The sequence below is a fragment of the Solanum verrucosum genome, unplaced genomic scaffold (assembly GCF_900185275.1).
Source record: "Solanum verrucosum unplaced genomic scaffold, falcon-dt-bn FXZP01000102.1, whole genome shotgun sequence".
Classification (NCBI taxonomy): Eukaryota; Viridiplantae; Streptophyta; class Magnoliopsida; order Solanales; family Solanaceae; genus Solanum; species Solanum verrucosum.
The window spans coordinates 1333124-1353509 of NW_026019930.1; the positions used below are offsets into that span (position 1 = coordinate 1333124).

Genomic DNA, 20386 nt, shown 5'->3' on the forward strand with positions numbered 1-20386 from the left:
CGCTAGTCAATATACATATATTAAATACGTCACAAAGAAAATTGATATAAGAAGTTGTCAAAAAAGGAGGATGTTCTTCTTAAAACATACTAAAAAGGAAAAATAAGACTAATAAATTGAAACGAAGGATTACATATAACTATAAGTAGGCAAAATAAGAGTTGGGTAGTTTGGTTCAACCTAAAGTAATAAGCGTGGCTCATTGTACTAGGTTTGATATGAAAGTTGATAGATTGAAAGTTAAGTCTTTAAAACTAGCCAACAAAACCAAATTTCAGTGTCACAATCACACTGCAAGCTTAGTCAATGAGGTAAGCTCAACTAATTATCTAAGATATAGGTTAGGAGCTGATTGATTATATACACAGTATGTTTGGTAGACCTAAAAAGAAGACATTATTGTTATGATCACAATAATTAAAGAAACCAAGAATAAGGTTGGTCCAACAAAAAATAAGAAAGAAATGAAATATGATCTATAATATAGTATTTTCAAGGTGTATCATTATCAATATCCATAAGTTGTGTGAATAAGAGTATATACAAAGCAAACAGTTTTGAGAACAATAAAAGACTATGATGTATTTGGCTACTTTCCCAAGCTGTACTTGAATCATATGAGTATTGTACAATACAGTGAGCACACTAACTTTGGAACAAACGAATGACCTACACTAGACAAATGATTTTACAAAAACAAGTCAAAAAAAAGGGCCAGCAAAAGAATTGCAAATGGCAAAAACCCTACATTCTTTTGTGATCAAAAAGGGAGAGAATCCCTAAAGAAAGGAAAAAATCAGTAATGCACAGCTATGGTTGTGTTAATTCAATTTGGGTACCCATTGAGGTATACTTTTTGTGCAGCCTCCCTCTCAACTGTCTAATTTTTGCATCTACTCTTGCCGTGAACCCAATGTTCGTACTCTGTCTTGCTTTAGACCGTTCTCTCTTCCACATATGATGATCTTTAACGTCTTTCTTGTAATATATGATTTCTTGAATAATGTGATGATCCATCGGATTGAATGACCTTTGGTAAGATATGTGTGCAAGGTAGGGAAGGGTGCAGACAACAATTACTAAAAGGGTGGTACACCAGTAGACTGGAGCAGGAGCTAGAGCTTCCACAAGGATTCTGAAGGCATATTTAGAATAATCTGGCGCTATCATACCATAGATCAAAAGAAACAGGTACCAACTAGCAATACTTCCCCAGATGAAAATATGTTGTATCCATGTGAAATGACTCATTGTGAGTGCAATCTGACAGTTGACAGCCCAGACAATGCAGGTGAACATCGTAGTGCCCATAGCAGTCAGGTCAGCAGTCTGGCCTTCAGCCTGGAAGGCTTGATCATAGAAGATGATAATGTTGAGGAAGAAAACAATGAGAGAGGTGTAGACACCGTTGCCAAGCCAACCGAATATTCTATACCAGTCAAAGAACAAGTTTTTGGGCCCTTGCTGGTACAGTGCTGGAAACTGCATACGTCGTTACAGTTTAAATTACTATTATTCAATGAGGTTACTCTACAAACTGATCTTTTAGGAACTCCAAGAAAAAGGAATTGAGTAGACTCACCTGTAAGCACACTTCAGAAGGCACATCCTGCTCGAATACTCCAAGCGCGATCACGGGTAGTGAGGTAAGAATCACATTGAACAGAATCATGTATGAATCATCATAGACAGACTGGCCCGAAAAGCCCGCAAAAGCCTCGAAGTAAAAGAGTGTGAGACCAAAAGCTATATTTTTGTAGAAGAAATAGCATATCTGCATGAAGAAAACACAGTAAGTTAGATGAAACATGACAAGCATCCATGAACCAAAACATGACCATTTTCTATCATAAAATATTACAGATCAAGAGGAATTACCATCTGAGCAATTCGTTTGTAGCACCAATGCCCGTGTACAACAAGAAGTCTCTCCAAGAACCGAAACTGTGCAATAGCAAAGTCACTAGCCATCACAGCCTGCAAGAAGCTAATAATCAAGTAAGCCGACTTACAGACTCCAAGAACAAAAGCAATGCTTTACTTGAGCCGATGGATTTAGGGCCATGTTACCAAATTAGAGAAGATTTTCCAGATTATTTTAAGTTGGTAGTGCTTAAGTTGGTCATATTTACTCAAAAACACAGATGCAATTTGCTGAGTCGCTGGTCCACTTTATTTTCTTGTCAATATCGAAGGTGTCCGTGCCCGCACTAAATAGTTTATCAACTTTGATAAGATGGATCGGACAGTGGAGAGATTGTGGCCAAGAAACAGTCATCAAATCACATTTCAATGTCCTCAAACTTTTGGAAGCATTTAAAATGTGATATCAAATTAGTATATGTCAGATCATTCTGGCATGATTTAAACGGGTAAAAGGTTCTGCACAACTATTTTTCTACAAATCAATGGGAAGAGTAGTGGTTTCCCGAAGTCTCTAGAAAAATCAGTTTTGCCTAATTAGGCCTGAGGTTTAGTTGCTGCTTAGGTTTTAAGTGATCTTGTGATATTATCAAACAGTCAGCTATAAGCCAAATTCCAAAAAATAAAATAAAATACAAATGCATTATAGTCTTAGTCCCAAAAGAAATTGTAAAATTGAACAAAATTGCACAAGGAAGTTGAATCTGGTTATCTTGGGTTCACAGTATTTAAAAGTTCATATTGTTTCAAGTCAGTCTGTAAACTTTAATGTACATGTGTTGCACCCCTTTGACCGTATTTCCCTGACAAATTTCTAAAATGCAGTATTGATAAAGTTATTGTCCGAAGGAAAATGTAAAAATTCTTTTAGTATATTAAGAACACCAAAACGCCAGCTAGATGTATCACCAACCTGCATTCCTTCTGCACCACTAATGCCAACTCCAATGTCCGCTTCTTGGATCATCCCAACATCATTTGCACCATCACCAATTGCTAACGTGGTTTTTCCAGTTCCTTCCTTTACTAACCTAGTAACCTGTGACCAAATCAAATACAAATTAATGTAAATATGACCAATTTCATGAATGAACAATTGGGTTAGACTAGAAAAGGTTGATGGATTTCACATAGCTTACCAAGGCCTTCTGCTTAGGAGAGACACGACAGCAAATGACAGATGCACAGCTGACTGCTAAATTCAAAAAATGATGTTTCATATCATACGCCAAAGCATATGTAAGAGTTTTCCCATCAATAATCAAGGCAAAGGCAGCATGTGGGTCCTTTTCAAGCTTGATCATTTGAGAAGCATTTGTGATTTGCATCAAAATGTTCTCCCTTATAGCCTGATTAGTGAAAGAGAGCAATTGAGACGGCATGAATAATAATACAAGTAACAACTCAAAAAACTTGTTTTATAGTAACCTACCTGTTCAGAGCTTCTTTCCACTGAGTCTGCATTCATCGCCATTATGCATATTTGTCTCATCCCATGCCGAAGTAGACTACATGCGTACCTGCGTGGAAACAGGAGTGTTATTTTACCAGCTTAAATCCAATGACTAAACAAGTATGAATGAGATGGTACAAGATATATCTATGAATAAGAGACGGACCCTATGTTGATGGCTGTTTCCATCTTGTCACCTGTCAGAACCCAGATCTTGAGACCAGCTTGCGCCAGTTTATCAATACACTGAGGAACCTGATGAAAAGGGACAGGTGTGGAATAGTCAAAAAGGGATAATATTAGAAAACTTAGTTCGGATTCTTGAGGAACATAATGTACATACTCCCTTCTGTAGTTTATCCTCAACAGCCGTAGCACCAATAAGGATCAATTCCTTTTCCATCATATCAGATAGACATTCAAGCATGGCATCTCTATCACCACTGATTGAAGCTTTGGCTTTAGTGAATTCTTCATTCCACGCAGAGTACTCTGTCTCATCCAGCTTTTTGTAGGCAAGCACGAGAGTACGTAACCCTGCTTCCCCATATTCATTCAAATGCTTTGTGGTAGCCTCCTCAAATCTCCTTCCATTCTTAGCTAATCTCTCATAGATGATGCTGCATATCCAAAAAACAGCATATCATCTACAAATTTACATCAGAAAGGTCGCCAAAGGCCACATCTGTGACTAAACAATTAGCCAGCCAAGAGATAATCATAACTTAGAAATTCATTTTCATGCATTCAGCAATCCCAAAACTTAGCAAACTCCGGCTCCATCTCCAATAAAAGAAAAAGGTGGGCTAGGAAATAAAAATTTCGGGAACAAAAAATTTAGAAGAAAATCACCCAGCACAAGAGGTGAGAGAGGGAGGTGGAAATGGAGAGTAATAACTAGAAAAATGGAGTGGAATTTACAGGCATGTTAGCAGCATCTTTAAAAGCATAATAACCTCTTTAATAGACAACTTCAAGGAATACAGGACTATAGATACATAATAGAGACTAGTTTTAGAAAATGTCTAAAGAAAGACCTGTCTGCTCCTTTACACAATAGAAGAATCTGGCCGCTCTCATCTCGAATGATAACAGACATTCTCTTCCGCTTGCTGGTGAAGTCCAATAGATTGAGAACTTTGAATTCCCTAGAGTTAAAAGATCAAGAGTAAGTTGGTAATATACTACAAAGGTAATGCAGCTCTTGAAAAAAATTGGGAAAATTTGAGCCCTTGTCTCACCTTTCAGTGGGCTCTTGAAAAGAAGGATACTTCTCACGTATATAAACTCTTGATTGAGTTCTTTTACAGAACTCAAAGCCAAATTCCCTAGCTGCAACAAGAAATGCTGCTTCATCAGGAGACTCTGCTTCGAAATTGTAGCTGCCAGTCTCCTCATTTAACTCAGGAATAGCAGTATGACAAAGTGAGAGTATCCTAAAGAATAGCAAGATGACATCTGCATTTGGTTCCTTCATCCAATTTCCCTTCATAAGTCTGCTATCCTCAAAGCTGAACCCCTTTATTGCAGGCCTGATCTCATCTTTAGAAGTGACGACCCTCTCTAGTTCAATTTCTGATGACCGTCTCCGTGAAATGTCAGGGTCTTGCCCACCAAGGTCCTCTGCCATCTGCTTTGCGGCTGCAAGTTCTACATCACTGGCCCGTGTCCCATATGCACTACCAGCAATGGAGCATTTTAGGAAGTCCATTTGGTTGCATGTCAAAGTGCCAGTTTTATCTGAGAGGATGGTATCAACCTGCCCCAACTCCTCATTTAAGTTTGATGTTCGTGCTTGAGCAGGAGTTCCTGTCTCGTCATCATACATATTAATATCTTGGTTTATGAACAATGCCTGTAGGACCTTCACTACTTCAATAGAAACATAGAGGGAAATAGGAATCAAATAGCCATATAATATTAGTGCAGTGATCAGATGGAAAATGGCTGACAACTCAGGCCTGTTTGGATCAGTTGTGTTATTGTTCTTGTCCATAGGCTGCATATACCACCAGCTTGGCATGTTCAATCTTGTTTTTACGGCAAAGCCGATGGAACTGATAAATGATATCACGACAAGGAGGGTGAAGAGGACGTAAATTATCTTGTCCATCTGAAGTTCGATCCTACTCCTTTTTGAGGGAGATTCTGTAGAATTTTGCATAACTTTGCTGTCATGACCAGTAAATATAACAACTCCATAGATATATGCCGTATTCCTGAGCTTTGAATCCCTGAGGAGAATCTGAGTGGGATCAAGAGGATAAATTTGACGATCATATTCAAGGTTCCCCACAAAAGTGTAAAGGTTAGGATTGGGATCTTCACATTTTATGGTAGCCCTGAATTCCTTGAAAGACTCATTATCATCCAATGGTAGGGTAACCTCCAAAGCTCTTTTTACCTTCAAGTTTGTCTCCCCATCTAAGTTCATAGTTTCCACATAACAAATTCCATCTTGATAACTCGATGATAGAAGAAGTAAATCAGCGGGAAAAAATTGGTCCTTTTCCACCTTCACAATGTCTCCAACACGAATCTTCATCCATGGCCTTAGACCAAACACACCACCTTCCTTACGTAGACGAGCTTTTCGCAGATTGACCTTCATATCTTGTATGAACCGCCGCGAGTCTTCCAATGCCTCCTTCGCCATGCTCAACCCAACAACAAAGACCAAAGGAGCTATCATACTGATAGATGAGAATGGAGAAAGATTTGTTGTGGCTGACAGAATTGCAGCAAGGAGGAAATACAAGTTAGCAACACGTCTGAATTGCTCAAATGTAGCCTTGGGTAGAAATGTGATGAAATTATACTTAGTGGTAGATATGTAGTTTGTGCGGTACTTAAAAGGTTTCTTTTCATGGAGATGGGACTGGTTGCAATGAACTACTCTAGAAAACCCAGCCCCTAGCCGATGGGGGCCCTCTTCCTCATCAGTTCGTGGACGATAGCAACCAAATGTATAGAGATTGCTCCATTGGATCTTTGCCCTTTTGCTGCTACCTCGTGCCATTCTTTTCCTCCCAACGAAAGCCAAAATCAATCATACACCCACATTATAGTTCAAAAAAATATTCTTATCAATTTCTTTCACCAGGACAATTAAAGGGCACCCTCATGCACAATATCCTGCTCAACTGGATAGGGGATCAGCCTCCCTTCAACACCGTGCAGTTTGAACTGTCAATCGAAAAAAATGATTCTCATAAATTAGACAATACACATGTTCAAACAAGAAATCCACAGGCCAAGCCCACAGCTCAAAGGTTGAAAAATCGAAAGCATAAATTAATCTCAGCAGAATGCGACACTATGATTCAACAAAAAAACATCCCTCCTAGACAAATACCATGGATGTATAAGACCCATCCAATTACTCACAAAAAATTTGAACGACATTTTAGTCAACTTAAGTAAATTGGGGGAAAACCCCACCAGAAGCATTTCTACAAGAAACTCAAATCACCGCAGATTTAGCTTCTTACCCAAATCACAAACTAATTAAAGTTGACCAACCCAAAAAACAAGATATCAAAATTGAAACGATGAAACCCCAATTTGGCTCCCAAAATCCCCTTCTTCCCCATAAAACGGTAAATAAAAAATTAAGAAGAAATGAAGAGAAAAAAGACGAAAATCACATTAAATTTCAGCTAAGCTGCAGCTAATCAACCGCATTAACATAACAAACACAGTAAATTAACCGACAAACCAAAATCCACCATACTTGATAACCAATTCATCAACTGATTCTAAACAAACCAAAAACTCAAGCAAAAAACAAAAGGGTTGAGTGGAAAATACATTTCTTCTTTGATGATAAATACAATGAGAAAAAAGAGTCACCTGAAGTCAACAAAACACCAAAGAGGAAACAGACGCAGACCCAGATAGTCAAGCTACACAGAGAAGACGAAAATAGCTTGGGAGTTGCAGAGATCGCAATGTACAATGTAGGAGAGAGAGAAGAAGAAGAAGAGAGAGAAAGTGACAGAGAGAAGAGGGGATTTTGGGTTTAGTCCAAAAAATAGACTCCTCCTGTGCTGAAGATTCAAACTAGTTTTAGTATTATTTCAGAAAATAACAAATGTAGGTATTTTTTAGTATTATTTCAGAAAATAACAAATCATCCGTAACACTTTCGTTATAAAATTACATTGTATATATAATAAGTATTAAAAAAAAAAATTATGAATATATCATAACGAATTTATGTTTCAAGTTTCGACTACGACATGCCATTTACAACTACTTCTAAATCATTCTTTGAATTTTTATTTTTAAATGAAATATGTATATATGTATTTAAGATGTTTTCACTTTTTTCGTATTTTAATTAATTGTAACTGTATTGAAAAGGATATTTACCTATCATTCTTCTAAAGTTTTATACAAAAATATCTTTTTACCATGACGACTAAGTCTTAGTGAGGTTGGTTATCTAAAAAAAGAAGATTAGGTATGTAATTATGTATTAATATTTTGATCAACTTTGTAGTTAAACATATGATTCATAAATTATATAACTTTAAAAAATCGTGATTAAAATAAATTGGATCAAGTTTCAAGGTCAGTTTATTAGGCGAGTTTCTCGTTTTTTCTGAGTTAGGGTGAAAAATTCACATTTTATTCATGTCATGACTTCTCTTGACTTTTTTCCTCCGCTATGTGATAAAAAATACTTATTTTAATTAGATTTTTAATAGTAATTCTTTTTCTTGCTTGTACTTGTTACTCATGTTAAAAATAGCAAATTTTTGAGTTAATAATTTTGAAAATCTCATATAGATTTGAAGTGTTATAAAAATCTATCAACTAGAAACGTTTGCTTTATTTCACAATGTTTTTAAAAAATATTATGTGTATGTGAAATTTGTATTTATGGCAACAAAACAGGTAGCAAGTACATACTCTACTATCATTAAAGATTTGCACGCTATTTAATACTCTCTTCATTCCATATTAATTTAATTTTTGAGGTATTTTTCATTTTTCAAATTAACTTAATTGTTTCGTTTTCAAGACTATTTTTTGAGTGTTCTTCCAACTTTACCCTTCATTAGTTAGTATTGGAATTAGTGATTAATTAATATTTAGATATTTTAATCATAAATTTGACAATAATTAATAAGGATAAAAATGAAAAACTATGTTCAATTTATGTCTTAATCTATTTTTCTTAAAGGGTGTGAAACACCTCAAAAATTAAATTAATATGTAATGGAGGGAGTATATGATAACAGCTAAAAATAAATAAATTATGTGATTGACTCAATGAAGTGAATTTTTTTCAAACACGATTAGAAAAATGGAGTTTATGAAAAGGGAAAAAAATATGCTCTTATATAAATATTAGAACCGTGACTAAAAATCACCCTTCTTCGTAAAAAATATAATAAATCCTCACGAAAAAAATAAACCAATTTTGTGAATCATTATTAAAATAAAAATTATTTTGAGTTCTATATCAAATTTTCCAAAATATTTTTATTTCCATTACAAAGGATTGTATAGAACCATTTCATCAAAAACAGGGTACAAAAAATATTTTAAAAAAAATTCTTCACTTTTTTGTCGTTATTATAAGATAAAATCATAATTTAATCAATCCTACTTAAATTAAATTAAATTAAGAATAAACCAAACAAAACAAAGATTAGTAGGAGAATTTTGAATGGGGTTTGTTCCCTCTTTTTCATACGTGGCACTAAGCAACACATCGAAGATGATTGGTTTTTCTGACAAATTGCCCCACATGACTCTATTAATCAGAATAGGAACTCAATAACTAGCTATCTTTTTCCTCTTTTGTCACGGAGTCGATATCGATATTGAAGCTCGATAAAATTTAAAAACATTTATTATAGAACTTATTTTTATGGACAATGCTTTTAGTAGATTTCTTTTTTAGGACTTAAATTTGAGACCTTTTGATTAAGCATAAAAGGAATCTCAATTATCTCCGATCCTACTATAACTTGTTCTTATTGCCTTGACACACTCTTGAAAAGACAATCACTAATATGAAAATTTACCATGTCGTTTTTTAATATACTAATAAATTTAAAATTTTATAAATAGTTATTGTTAATAATAAGAATAAATTAGAAATAAAATAATAAATTATTTTAAAAATTGTAAAAAAATGAATAGTTTTTTTATAAAAGTAGACACATAAAATAGGATATAGTTAACTAGACCATTCTAATGGTAAAACTAAAAAAAGAAAAATCGGAAATAACAGTAGTGTTATAAAATCATTCAAAAGCCCAAGCATTCTCTTTACGGATTTCCTCCTCTTGCTCTGGAGTAAAATCATTCTTGATGTTAAATTCTTCACGTATTTTCTCTGGAGATTTACCTTTGATTCTATCCGCAACTTCTTGACACATTGCATCCAGCATCTCCTTATCGTTAAGAAAATTAGTAGCTAAGATAAGATCATGCAAAATAGAGTGATCCACCTTCACGAAATTCTTGTCAAAATCCATGTCTTTCGAGATGCCTTCCTCTGAATGTTTCTTCCAGTATTCAACCACTTTGGTCATTATTTTTGCTATGGATATTAGGCAAGGGAATGACGTTTGAAACGCAATCGTCTTCCACTATGTTCTTGACGGCTTGTGACCTCACGGCTACCGCCTCGTCAAGTACAAATTCCTTGCCATCACAAGTCTTTAGAATTAAGAACTTTGTTGAACAAGTCATGATAGTAAAAATATATTTGATTAAGAGATGTTAATTTATTATGTTGAGAATATTATTGAAAGGAGATTTGAATGATTATAATGTCTCGGAGGTTTGAAGGGCTTAATTTATAGAGTTTCAGGTTTTCACTATCCTAATTAAAGTAGGAAGTCCAAAGGGAAAATTAAAAAAGAAATATGAAAATTAAACTCAATTTTGTATAAACCATGTCAAATTAGGAAAAAGAATGGCTTCTTTTCCTTCTTTAGAACTAATTAATGAAAAATTAAAAGGAAAATTAAAGGTTTCAAAACCATAACACAAACATTTTTTTCCTTGATACCTTTTAAATAATTCCAATATAAAAATTGAACATATATTTCTTTGCGTGGGGGTTGGTATTTCGTTTTCCGTGCAAAAGTACTAGACTAATGTTAAATCATACTTTTGAATTTTTGATATTATTATTTTATGTGTGGTCTAATATGGTCTATCCCAAATATTTACAAGAATTAAACACACACGAAAACAATATAAGAAAAAACATTTACTAATTTCTATTATTATGTTTGTATTATTAACTTTTTTTATAGAACTTTGATTGAAAATCAAATGCATACCTAACCAGATTCTTAAACTATGAAAATACTTGCAAATTTTTTTCTTTCAAATTTGATCTTAAAGTATTTAATTGAAATATTGTATCTAATATAATTTGTGTACATTTTGTCTTTTTTCATGTCCCACTTGTGGATTTTTACTTGTATGTTATTGTTGTTTGTTCAATTAGAATATAACTTAGTTTGATTGTTTAAATAATACTCATATTTTAACAAATTTAAGAAAATGACTATGTATAACTCGGATCGGGCTCCTCTCCATTTCTCTTCCTCCATTTTCCCCAAGTTCTTGCTTGAATGTGAGACACATGGGCCATGCCATAGATAAAAATTAACGGTTAAGTTTTAATTGAATTAAAATAAGATTCTAATTATAATTTAGATAATTAATATTTCAAAAGAAAAATGACAATAACACAATCATAACAATATATTATCTTGTCCATAAATATATTATTAAAAAAAATTCCTTTTTTCTAATCTTTTTCTTTCTAGTATTATCTTGTCTTTTTGTCCATAAATATATAATAAAATAATTTCTTTTTCTAATTTTTTTTTCCGTGATATTATTTTTGCTATTAATTATATGTAAACTAGTTTTAAAGTGAATATTCAAATTTGCTATCTAACACTTAGTTTTTTTTTAAAAAAAAACGGAAGATAAATACTCGTGTAGGAAAAAAAATAGAAAAGAGAAAAGTTTTTATAATATATTTATGGGCAAGATATTATATTGTTATGACTTATGATTATGTTATTATTATTTTTCTTATGAAATATTAATTATCTAAATCATAATTAGATTTTTTTTTAATCAATTAAATCTTAGCCATTAATTTTTATCTATGCCATGTGTCTCACATCTAAGCAACAACTTGGAGAAAATGGAGAGAATAAAAATGGATAGGAGCCGGATCCGTATTACTCTACAATGTTTTTTTCCCCTTTTTTCTTGCACATGGTAATTTAGGGGTGTGCATTCGGTTTTTCGGTTTGGTTTTGCACTATTCAGTTTGGATTTTTCGGTTTTTGATTTTGTAAAAGTGTAACCCAGTCTAATCCAAAATAAATTTGGTTTGGTTTGGTTTGGTTTTCTTCTATGCGGTTCGGCTTTTTTCTGTTTGGTTATTCGGTTATGTCAATAATTAATAACATAACCAAAGTAATAATATTTAATCTCTTAAATATACTTTCTAATATAAATCATAAGTAAAACTTAAAATACAATACTTATAAATATACCTACTATAGATGTAATTCAAACATAAAATATAAATGTAATCATCATGAAAGGCAATAACCAAAAGGGACCAAAGTGGTTAACTCCAACTTAATTCTAAACCTAAACAATATATATATATATATATATATATACACTTCGGTTTTTTCGGTTTTTATTTTTGAAAATCCGAAATCAAACAAAGTAATTTATTAATCCAAAATCAATCCGAAAAACCAAAAAACCAATCCAAATAAAAATTCGATTTGATTTGATTTGATTATTCGATTTAATCCAAATAGTTCACACCCCTACCTGATATGTAGTATGTACTGAACTTTCGTATAAAATTTAAAATTTTGGCCAGAAAGATAAAAACAAAACAAAAAGTAGGTCTCTTTCTGTAGGCTATTTATTTACAACTTACAAGGTATAAAATCCTACCTAGAATTTAAGAATAATCGTATTTTTTTTGTTTGCAACATAAATCTACGTCATGTAAGCTGTCATTTGTCATCTAATAATCTTATTCTTCTGATATTTGAACTCGATAAAATTAATTTGTAGTAATTTTATCCCACTAAAATATAAATAATTATTTTCAAACGTATCTTTAGAAAATTCTTCATTGATTAAACATCTTACTTAATTATATACCAATTGGAACAAAGATGATAAATTTGAGAAAACATATACTTAATAGTTTTAGACATCAAATATTCTGAAATAAATTTAGTTTGCTAGAGACACAAATATTTGAACCAAAGGGAGTTGATCAATTTCTTTATTTGGTTTTTGAGTAGTTCAGAAGTATTACTTTCTCCGTTCATTTTTATATGTCATCTTTTTAGATTTCTCTTGCATTAAGAAATTAAGTAAATTTACAGTTCTATCCTTATTTAATAATTTTTTTAAGTCAACTTTTCAATAACTAATAAATAAATTCATCTTTTATTTTAAATTTGTTTATTGGGATTTCTTTTTCGAACTCAGATTTTATAGGATAATGCAATTGTGAGAGTAATTAATCAATGTATGAAGTAATTACAATGAACATTAATTACTATTAATTTTTCTAGGCTGCTCAAATATTTATTTTCAAGACTAATTAAATATCAAGGATATAAAAGAAAAAGTATCGTAATTTATACATTGATTTTATGAAATGACAAGTACTCCATTATGGACCAACAATTTATATTAAAAATGACATATAAAAAGAAACGGAGAAAGGATTAAGTTTTAGTACATTATTATTTTCTAATAGTAGTTGACAAAGTTTATTTGGAGAGAGCATATTAGTATTAAGAATTGATTAATTAAATTAAATGTTCGTCTAATTCTTGTAGTGGTACGTTATTGAGTAAATATTAAATAGGGTCGTTGGAGAAGTTAAGGTTTGGGACCTACAGTTAAGGCCTCCCACTACACCAAATTAATCGAACTCTTCATTTAAATTGATTATTTATTAAGAATTGATTTAAAGGACACGACTCATTTTCATTATCAATTCTTCTTCTCTTTTGATGTAACTAATTTAGATTCACGCTAGAAAATCTTATTATATGATTAAAAATTTGAAGAGAATTTGATATCTATTATATCTATATAAAAAATAATTTTAATCATATATACGTAAACAATACTTCCTTCGTCCCTATTTAGTTGTCCATATTTCCTCTTTTAGTTGTCCCTATTTAGTTGTCCATTTTGACAAATCAAGAAAAGACAACAATTTTTTTCCTATTATACCCTTATTTAAATAAAGTTGTCATAAATAAAGTAAATAAATTTATGAACTTCCCAGCATTGATTAGTTATCTTGAGTGAATTTATTTTGAAATTTTAAATTGTACTATAAGGGTAAAATTGTAATTTTACTATGCTAATCATTATTGTCTTAATCTGTGTGCCATTTCTAAAGTGGACAACTACATAGGGACGGAGGGAGTAAATTTTTTTGTCGAATTCATTTTTAGACCTTGAATTTGAGAAATTGTGAAAGATGGAGGGAGCGAGGGGTACATGGTACGCACTTATTACCCACCATACATAACCAAGTGAGGAGCCGGCCACCATATAAATTACATTCGACGGTATGCAATAGCTTTGACTCAAATTCTATATTTATATGAAGAAATTCTTCAGTTACATCATGTTTGGATGGTTGTTATATGTTGTATTGTATTGTTAGTTTAAATACAATGTTTGCTTTAATTGTTTGTATTATCATTTAAATCCTTTGTTATATAACGACAAAATGTCTCATTTTATGTAACAATCGATTTGGTGTGGTTGCGTTGTTACCTTAATATTTTTTTCATTCAAATTTATGACGTAAGTCATCATGTAACAACGAAGAACGATACAGTCTATCCGAACATTATATTCATTAAAATTATACAATATAATACAATACAATACATTATGAAACACTATGTAACAACCATTCAAACAAAGTGTAAGCAATTTTAAAAAAAATCCGACTCTCCCAACAACCTTTGATGGTACTAAAAGATTTATGTGCATCTTTCTTTTTTCATGAGTCAATTTCTTATTCCATATAAGGGTCCACACTAATTTTATCATTGACTTTTTGTTTATGTGTTATCCTTTTCTAAATTTGCCAAAAAATTCTAAACGTGATTAACAAGTTTAGGGTAAGAGTGGTATTACAAGTTGTTTAATTGTCATTTCCAATATAAAGTTTACAAGGACTTGACTCTCATCTTGTTGATTAATTAGAAAAAAAACACTCAACCCATGTGTGCTTGGGCCCATACATTTCAACATCAAAATGTAGTAGCTTGGTCAGTTTTTTTGAAATACTTGGTACATTTTTGTTTCTTACTATTTGTTTTCAATAATATAAAAGGATTTTAGAAAATGAGTTTCTAGAAATCTTGCATTTAATTTCTGGTGAAATAGTGTAAATTATAGTACTACTAGGAGTAGTAGGGCTTCGAATTAGAAGAAGTTATACAAATAGTCAAATACACAATCTAAGATATTATAATCTTTAAAATTTCATACCATTTAAAAAAATTATAAAAATCTTCTCTCGAATACATCTCCATCCTCTCTGACACATCTTTATCCTCCTCGAATACATCCCTATCTCCTCTAGGATACACCCTTCTCATTAAGTAATGTATCTTTTGCAAAGTATCGTACAACCAAGTCATGTATCCGAGAGCAATGAAAATTTTAAAATTTTTGTAATTGAAAAAACTTTCGGGATAGAACGTAATTAGCTCCCAAATGTATAGAATTTCTGTAAGTTATACTTTGAATAAATAAATAAAGCGTGGAAAAACAACTTAAGATATAGTCACACTTTCCTTCAAATAAGGTCTTATACAACGCAAATTTAAATACAAATGAGCTTTAATACAAATATTAAATTAATGTTAGGAATTTATTTGTAGGGCTTATTAAAGCTAAGTCAATGGGAAATAGACGTGGACATGAGAATTAGCAGCATTTAATAACCGGCCATACAAATGCACGGAACTCACCATTACTGAAGTTGCCACAAGTGGATCAATTTAGGCCATTCATAATATATACCATGTACTCTCGATATACTTTCAATTTATGTGACGTTGTTTAAATTAACTGTTGAAAAGAAAAATATGTAACATGAAATAAAACTAATGCTTCAAGCACATTAAAATTATAGACATTTTTGTTTTACATCCTCTCGATTTCTTTTGTTACGTATCTTTCTAAGTTAGTCAAATGTTTCTCCAGAGAAACTTCCTACCTCTTTTTCCCCTCTCCTTCCTTCGTACTCGTTTTTTTTTTCTTTTTGTGTTTTTTTTTTCTAACAATTGATACCACACATTCACATGTCATATAAAGAAGTATCTTAAATTTACATAATTATTTGACTTCAGTGGTGCAAATATGATGACTAACCGCTAACGTAATAAAAAGGTAATCGTAACTTCAAGGGCAAATTTGACAATAGAAAAATGTAAAGCAACTTTAACTTACTACAATAACATGTATTCACTCGGTTTTAATTGTTGCAATGTAGTTTGAATAGACGTAAAGTTTAGAAAATAAATAAAAACTTTTAAATTAATGATCTTAACGTATGCTAAGTCCTAATATTTTTGTAATTGTAGAATAAAGTGAAAAGTTTAAAAATATCACTTTTTTTTCATAATAAATTTACTTAAAATAACATCGATTGAGATGGAGAGAATAGTAGATTAGCAAAATTTAAATTGTAAATGATGATAAGTCTCTACCTATATAGGATAAAAATTGTATTTAATTTTCTATCTTTTCTATTTCTTGATTTCTTGTTTAGGGAGGAAAGAATTTAATTAATTGTCGTTGACCATGAATGTTCCTTACACGTAATGCTATAATTACACAACAATATTATAGAGTATATATGTTGTCACTTCTATTTTTTCCCATACCACAACTATTTTTATACATTTACGTATGTATCGACTCTTTCTTGTTTGAATATATGAATAGAAGAAATATGCAAAGTAATTCAACACTTCCAGAAGGAGGAATGCTATGGGAAACTTCCTACTGACTTACCTAGTAAGATACTCTTTTTCGTCTCAAAGTAAGTGTCATTTTAATAAAAATCATGTTTAATAAGAAATTGAACATTGTTTATGAAGACGGAGTATAAGAATATAATTTTTTTTTTAAATACTATTTTTTGTCTTGAATTTCTTAATTGACACTTATTTTTCGACGGAGAAAGTTAAAATTATTTTTTCCCTTTTCGACATGGAGGACTTTATGCCACGCATTGAGATTCCTATTATTGTGACTTTTATATATAGAAAAGACTATACCTTATTCTTCTTTATAGCTAGTACTATAGTAGTTGCTTGCCACTATGAAAAAGAGGAGGCATGTACTACAATTAAGGCTAGTGTAGTAGAGTTATCTGGGAAAATTACATGTGATTTTCAAATGCATTATTTAATTGGGAAAATATATAATATATATGTATGATATACAAAATCATGTATATTGTTAATTCTTGATATATTTAACTAGCAAACATAATTATTTTAATCGATTTGTCATCTTAACCTTATTTTTTTTGGTTGTTGTTTAATATTTCTATGTCGGTGACCAAGATGCAACCTAATTGATTAGACGTGGGTACCAAAAAACAGGATATTAGGAACCATAGATTTTAGATGACATGAATGTAGCTAGTTTTTATAATATATGATTTGAATACTAAATATTAACCATATTTTATGGTAGGACAACATAGAATTAGGTGCATTGTGGATAGGAAAGTGTCTTGGATACTGTTGAGTAGGCTTCATATATATGATGTAGTTTGTCAGGGATAAGTTTTGTTCAACCAGAATTTTGTTAGCTAACAAACTTTTTTTTCTTTCTAAAGTTAAATTCATATAAATTTTTATTTATCATAGAATTCAAACTCATGACCTGGTGAATAATGAAACCGTCTATTTAATATTCCATATTACATATCAAGTTTTTGTTTACTGTAGAGTTTGAACTCATGATGTATGCCCAATTCACACATCATTAGAGCAAGCCTTGTAGCTTCTGTTTTTTTACTTTTTAATCAGATGGGAATACTTTTACCTAGACATAAACTTTTTCCTTTATTCCCTCTTTAGTTTTTTCTTTCCCTACCTATTCAACTTTATTCCCAGCAAGAAAATTCGAAAACTTCATACACCGCCCTGCGAGTGATTTCCAACTTTTTTTTTATCTCCTTTCTGGTCCAGTCAATCACATTAGGAAACTTCCATAAGCATGGATAATTCACTGGCAAACAAGAACATTTTGGAGATATAGGTTTAGCAGATAAAATGTTTCCAGTTTAGCTTCAGCTGGCTTAATGCTTCTACGTGCTGGAAATATGTTTCGAGTTAGGTCTGTCTAACCTGTCCTGACTTCACCATTACACTAACAACATATCTAGTGTAATCACATAAATGAGGTCTAAGGAGGATAGGACGTGTAGATCTTATCCTCTACATTGGGAGTGTTTCCGAATTGTGGTATCTAATCCTCAACCCTCCACTTCAACACTGCTACTCCTGCTGTGGGGGTAGAAATAGATCTTTTCACTAGACTCATATACTTCACCATGGGAAGATATTGCCATTTCTTTCTGTCTTTTTAGATGACGGTGATGTTTGAGTCAGCTAGCACATTACTTGACGATTCCTAGAATACATACAAGTTACTACCTTCTAGTACTTAATGAAATGTTTCAACTGTATCGGAATGTTGAGTTCGAGGCAACTCCAAGACACAATTGTCATTTCATAGAAACTAAGATCAGCAAGGCAACCCGGGGTGTGGCTTAGTAGTCAATGAAATGGGTTGGGAATAATAACATTTCAGGTTAAAATCCCGACAGAGGCAAAAATACTACTGGTGATTTCTTTCTATTTATGTAATATTAGGTAGATAGAGTTACTCAGTACCCATGCTAGTAGGGGAGGTAACAATGGTACCACATGGAATTAGTCGAGGTGCACGCATGGTCATACCATGGTTATACAAAACAAATCAGCAAGGATCCTTCTAAAAGATCAATAGACATCAAATGCTGTCACAAATAGCAACACCTTCCATGTAAACACCAAGAAATCAGTACTATTTATACATAGCAATTAACTATTGTACATCAGAATGAAACAGGGAAACCAATATTGTTAAATAATGGCATGAGAAGAGTTGGATCATTTCTTAGGGTGGATACTTTGTACAACTGCCTCAATTTCTTCCTTGACTCGTTCGAATACATTGGGTCCCTTAACTTCATCAACTGGGGTGTTTTCATCAATGTCACTAGTTCCATGAGTTTCCTTGTGATGGTGAGGTTTTTTATCGTGGTGAATCATAGCCTCAATCTCTTCCTTTGCGCGCTCAATCAAATTTGGTGCTTTTACATCTTTCACATCTAAAATTACAAAGAGATCAAAATGGAAATGAGGAACATAAACCATCTAACGTCCTAAGTTTGTACAACAACAGACTAGCCTAGATTAGCATCAGAAATAAATCAATTACCAGCAGACAAGAGAATACAAGAACAAACTGAGAAGAAAAGGACAGACCATTACCATCATCTAAATTGGGCAGACTCTTTAGTTTCAATGCTGCACCCCTGTCGGATTCTTAAAAAATATACTACTTTCGGAGAATCCAACATACAATTTTGAAGAGTCCAAGCAACATAGATCATGATAAAGAAAGACAAATGAAACTTGACCTAACTCAACCTCAAAATCTAGTTGAAGTGGTGAGGATTACCTTATAACTAAACCAAAGCATCATATCCCCCCAAATCTGGGATATCCAACACCCCCGTATGCCCAGTCTGGCAACTAAAATGTGGAGAATATAATACTGAGGCCCAACATTGATCAAATCAAGAATCGGGATGAGCCTTACCCTGATAAAGAGATAATGTTTGTGTCTAACTCAATCCCCAAAACAAGCATCAAGGCAAGGATTGCCAATTTGCCACCATATGAAGAGACCAAAGGACCACATCCCAACCAATGTGGGATATCCAACACCCCCGCACACCCAGGCCCCACAACTGGAACATAGACAATATAACAAGGGTCCCAACATTCATTAAATCAAGATTGGGATGAAACTTAGCTAATAACGAAATAAACCTTTGAGTTTAACTCAATCTTCAAGGCGAAGGATTACCCAATACCATATAAGAAAATCAAACAACCACAACAATTGGGATGTGAATATTCAACGCAAATACCAATTCAGTATCCATTCATAAAACAAGATTGAATTTTTAAAGCAATCACTGTCCACATACACGCTCAAATTGGAACAATCTTAACAGAGCAAAAAAAAAAAAGAAATTCTGTTCAGTTATTTCACGAATACATGAGGAATTAGGCAAAATGTACAATATGTTTTTCCTTGTAATTAAAATCAGTCAGCATCTTAATTTGCAATATATTTTATATTCCCTTAAGAAACCCCTTTCGATTGCAACACCTAGAGAATAGGAAATTTACCTGCAGTAGATGTTGGGGTTTCATTGCCTCTAAATTCTGCCATGGCAGGTTCTGATCAGGCTGCAGATACTGTTTTGCAGGAGAGGAGAGAAGCCGATGAACGTCAGGTACCGGAGATGTGAATTTTTATTTTTATTTTAACCAGGAGATGAATATATCAGTGCAATACAAAACAAAACATGGGCCTCGGGCTAAGGCTCCCTGTTTCGACTTGGATTTCCAAAGGGCCCAATAGAGAGAATGATTGAAGTTTTAGCCAATTTTTGCAAGTGCATGAAAGAGTATGGTTTTTATTTACAAGTTGCTACAATCTCAATAAAAATGACTGAAGTTTGGTTTTGTCTAGGTTATAATATTAGTAAAAGATGTTTGAAGTTAGCGTTAGCTAGATAAAAAAAAAAGTCTAAGGTTTGATTTTGTCAAGTTCACAACTTCACTCAAA

The 20386-nt window shown here is 32.4% G+C and overlaps 2 protein-coding genes and 1 pseudogene across 2 annotated transcripts; all 3 read right to left on the reverse strand.

Annotated features, from left to right (window-relative positions):
- Window positions 1-555: 555 nt before the first annotated feature.
- On the reverse strand, window positions 556-7457 carry LOC125828013 (phospholipid-transporting ATPase 6-like). The gene is made up of 11 exons (XM_049507320.1): window positions 7229-7457; window positions 4618-6562; window positions 4414-4524; window positions 3720-3996; window positions 3543-3631; window positions 3356-3443; window positions 3063-3272; window positions 2837-2962; window positions 1879-1977; window positions 1583-1774; window positions 556-1482 (listed from the first exon to the last, which is right to left on the reverse strand). The coding sequence occupies exons 2-11, from the start codon at window positions 6393-6395 to the stop codon at window positions 811-813; spliced, it is 3642 nt and encodes a 1213-aa protein (XP_049363277.1). The 5' UTR covers window positions 6396-6562; window positions 7229-7457; the 3' UTR covers window positions 556-810.
- A 2182-nt stretch (window positions 7458-9639) lies between these two features.
- Window positions 9640-10090, reverse strand: LOC125829749 (SKP1-like protein 1A; annotated as a pseudogene).
- Window positions 10091-18467: 8377 nt separating this feature from the next.
- LOC125829258 (uncharacterized) lies at window positions 18468-20065 on the reverse strand. Its single transcript, XM_049508513.1, has 2 exons — window positions 19945-20065; window positions 18468-18851 (listed from the first exon to the last, which is right to left on the reverse strand). Exons 1-2 carry the CDS (start codon window positions 19985-19987, stop codon window positions 18631-18633), a joined length of 264 nt encoding a protein of 87 aa, XP_049364470.1. The 5' UTR covers window positions 19988-20065; the 3' UTR covers window positions 18468-18630.
- Window positions 20066-20386: the final 321 nt, after the last annotated feature.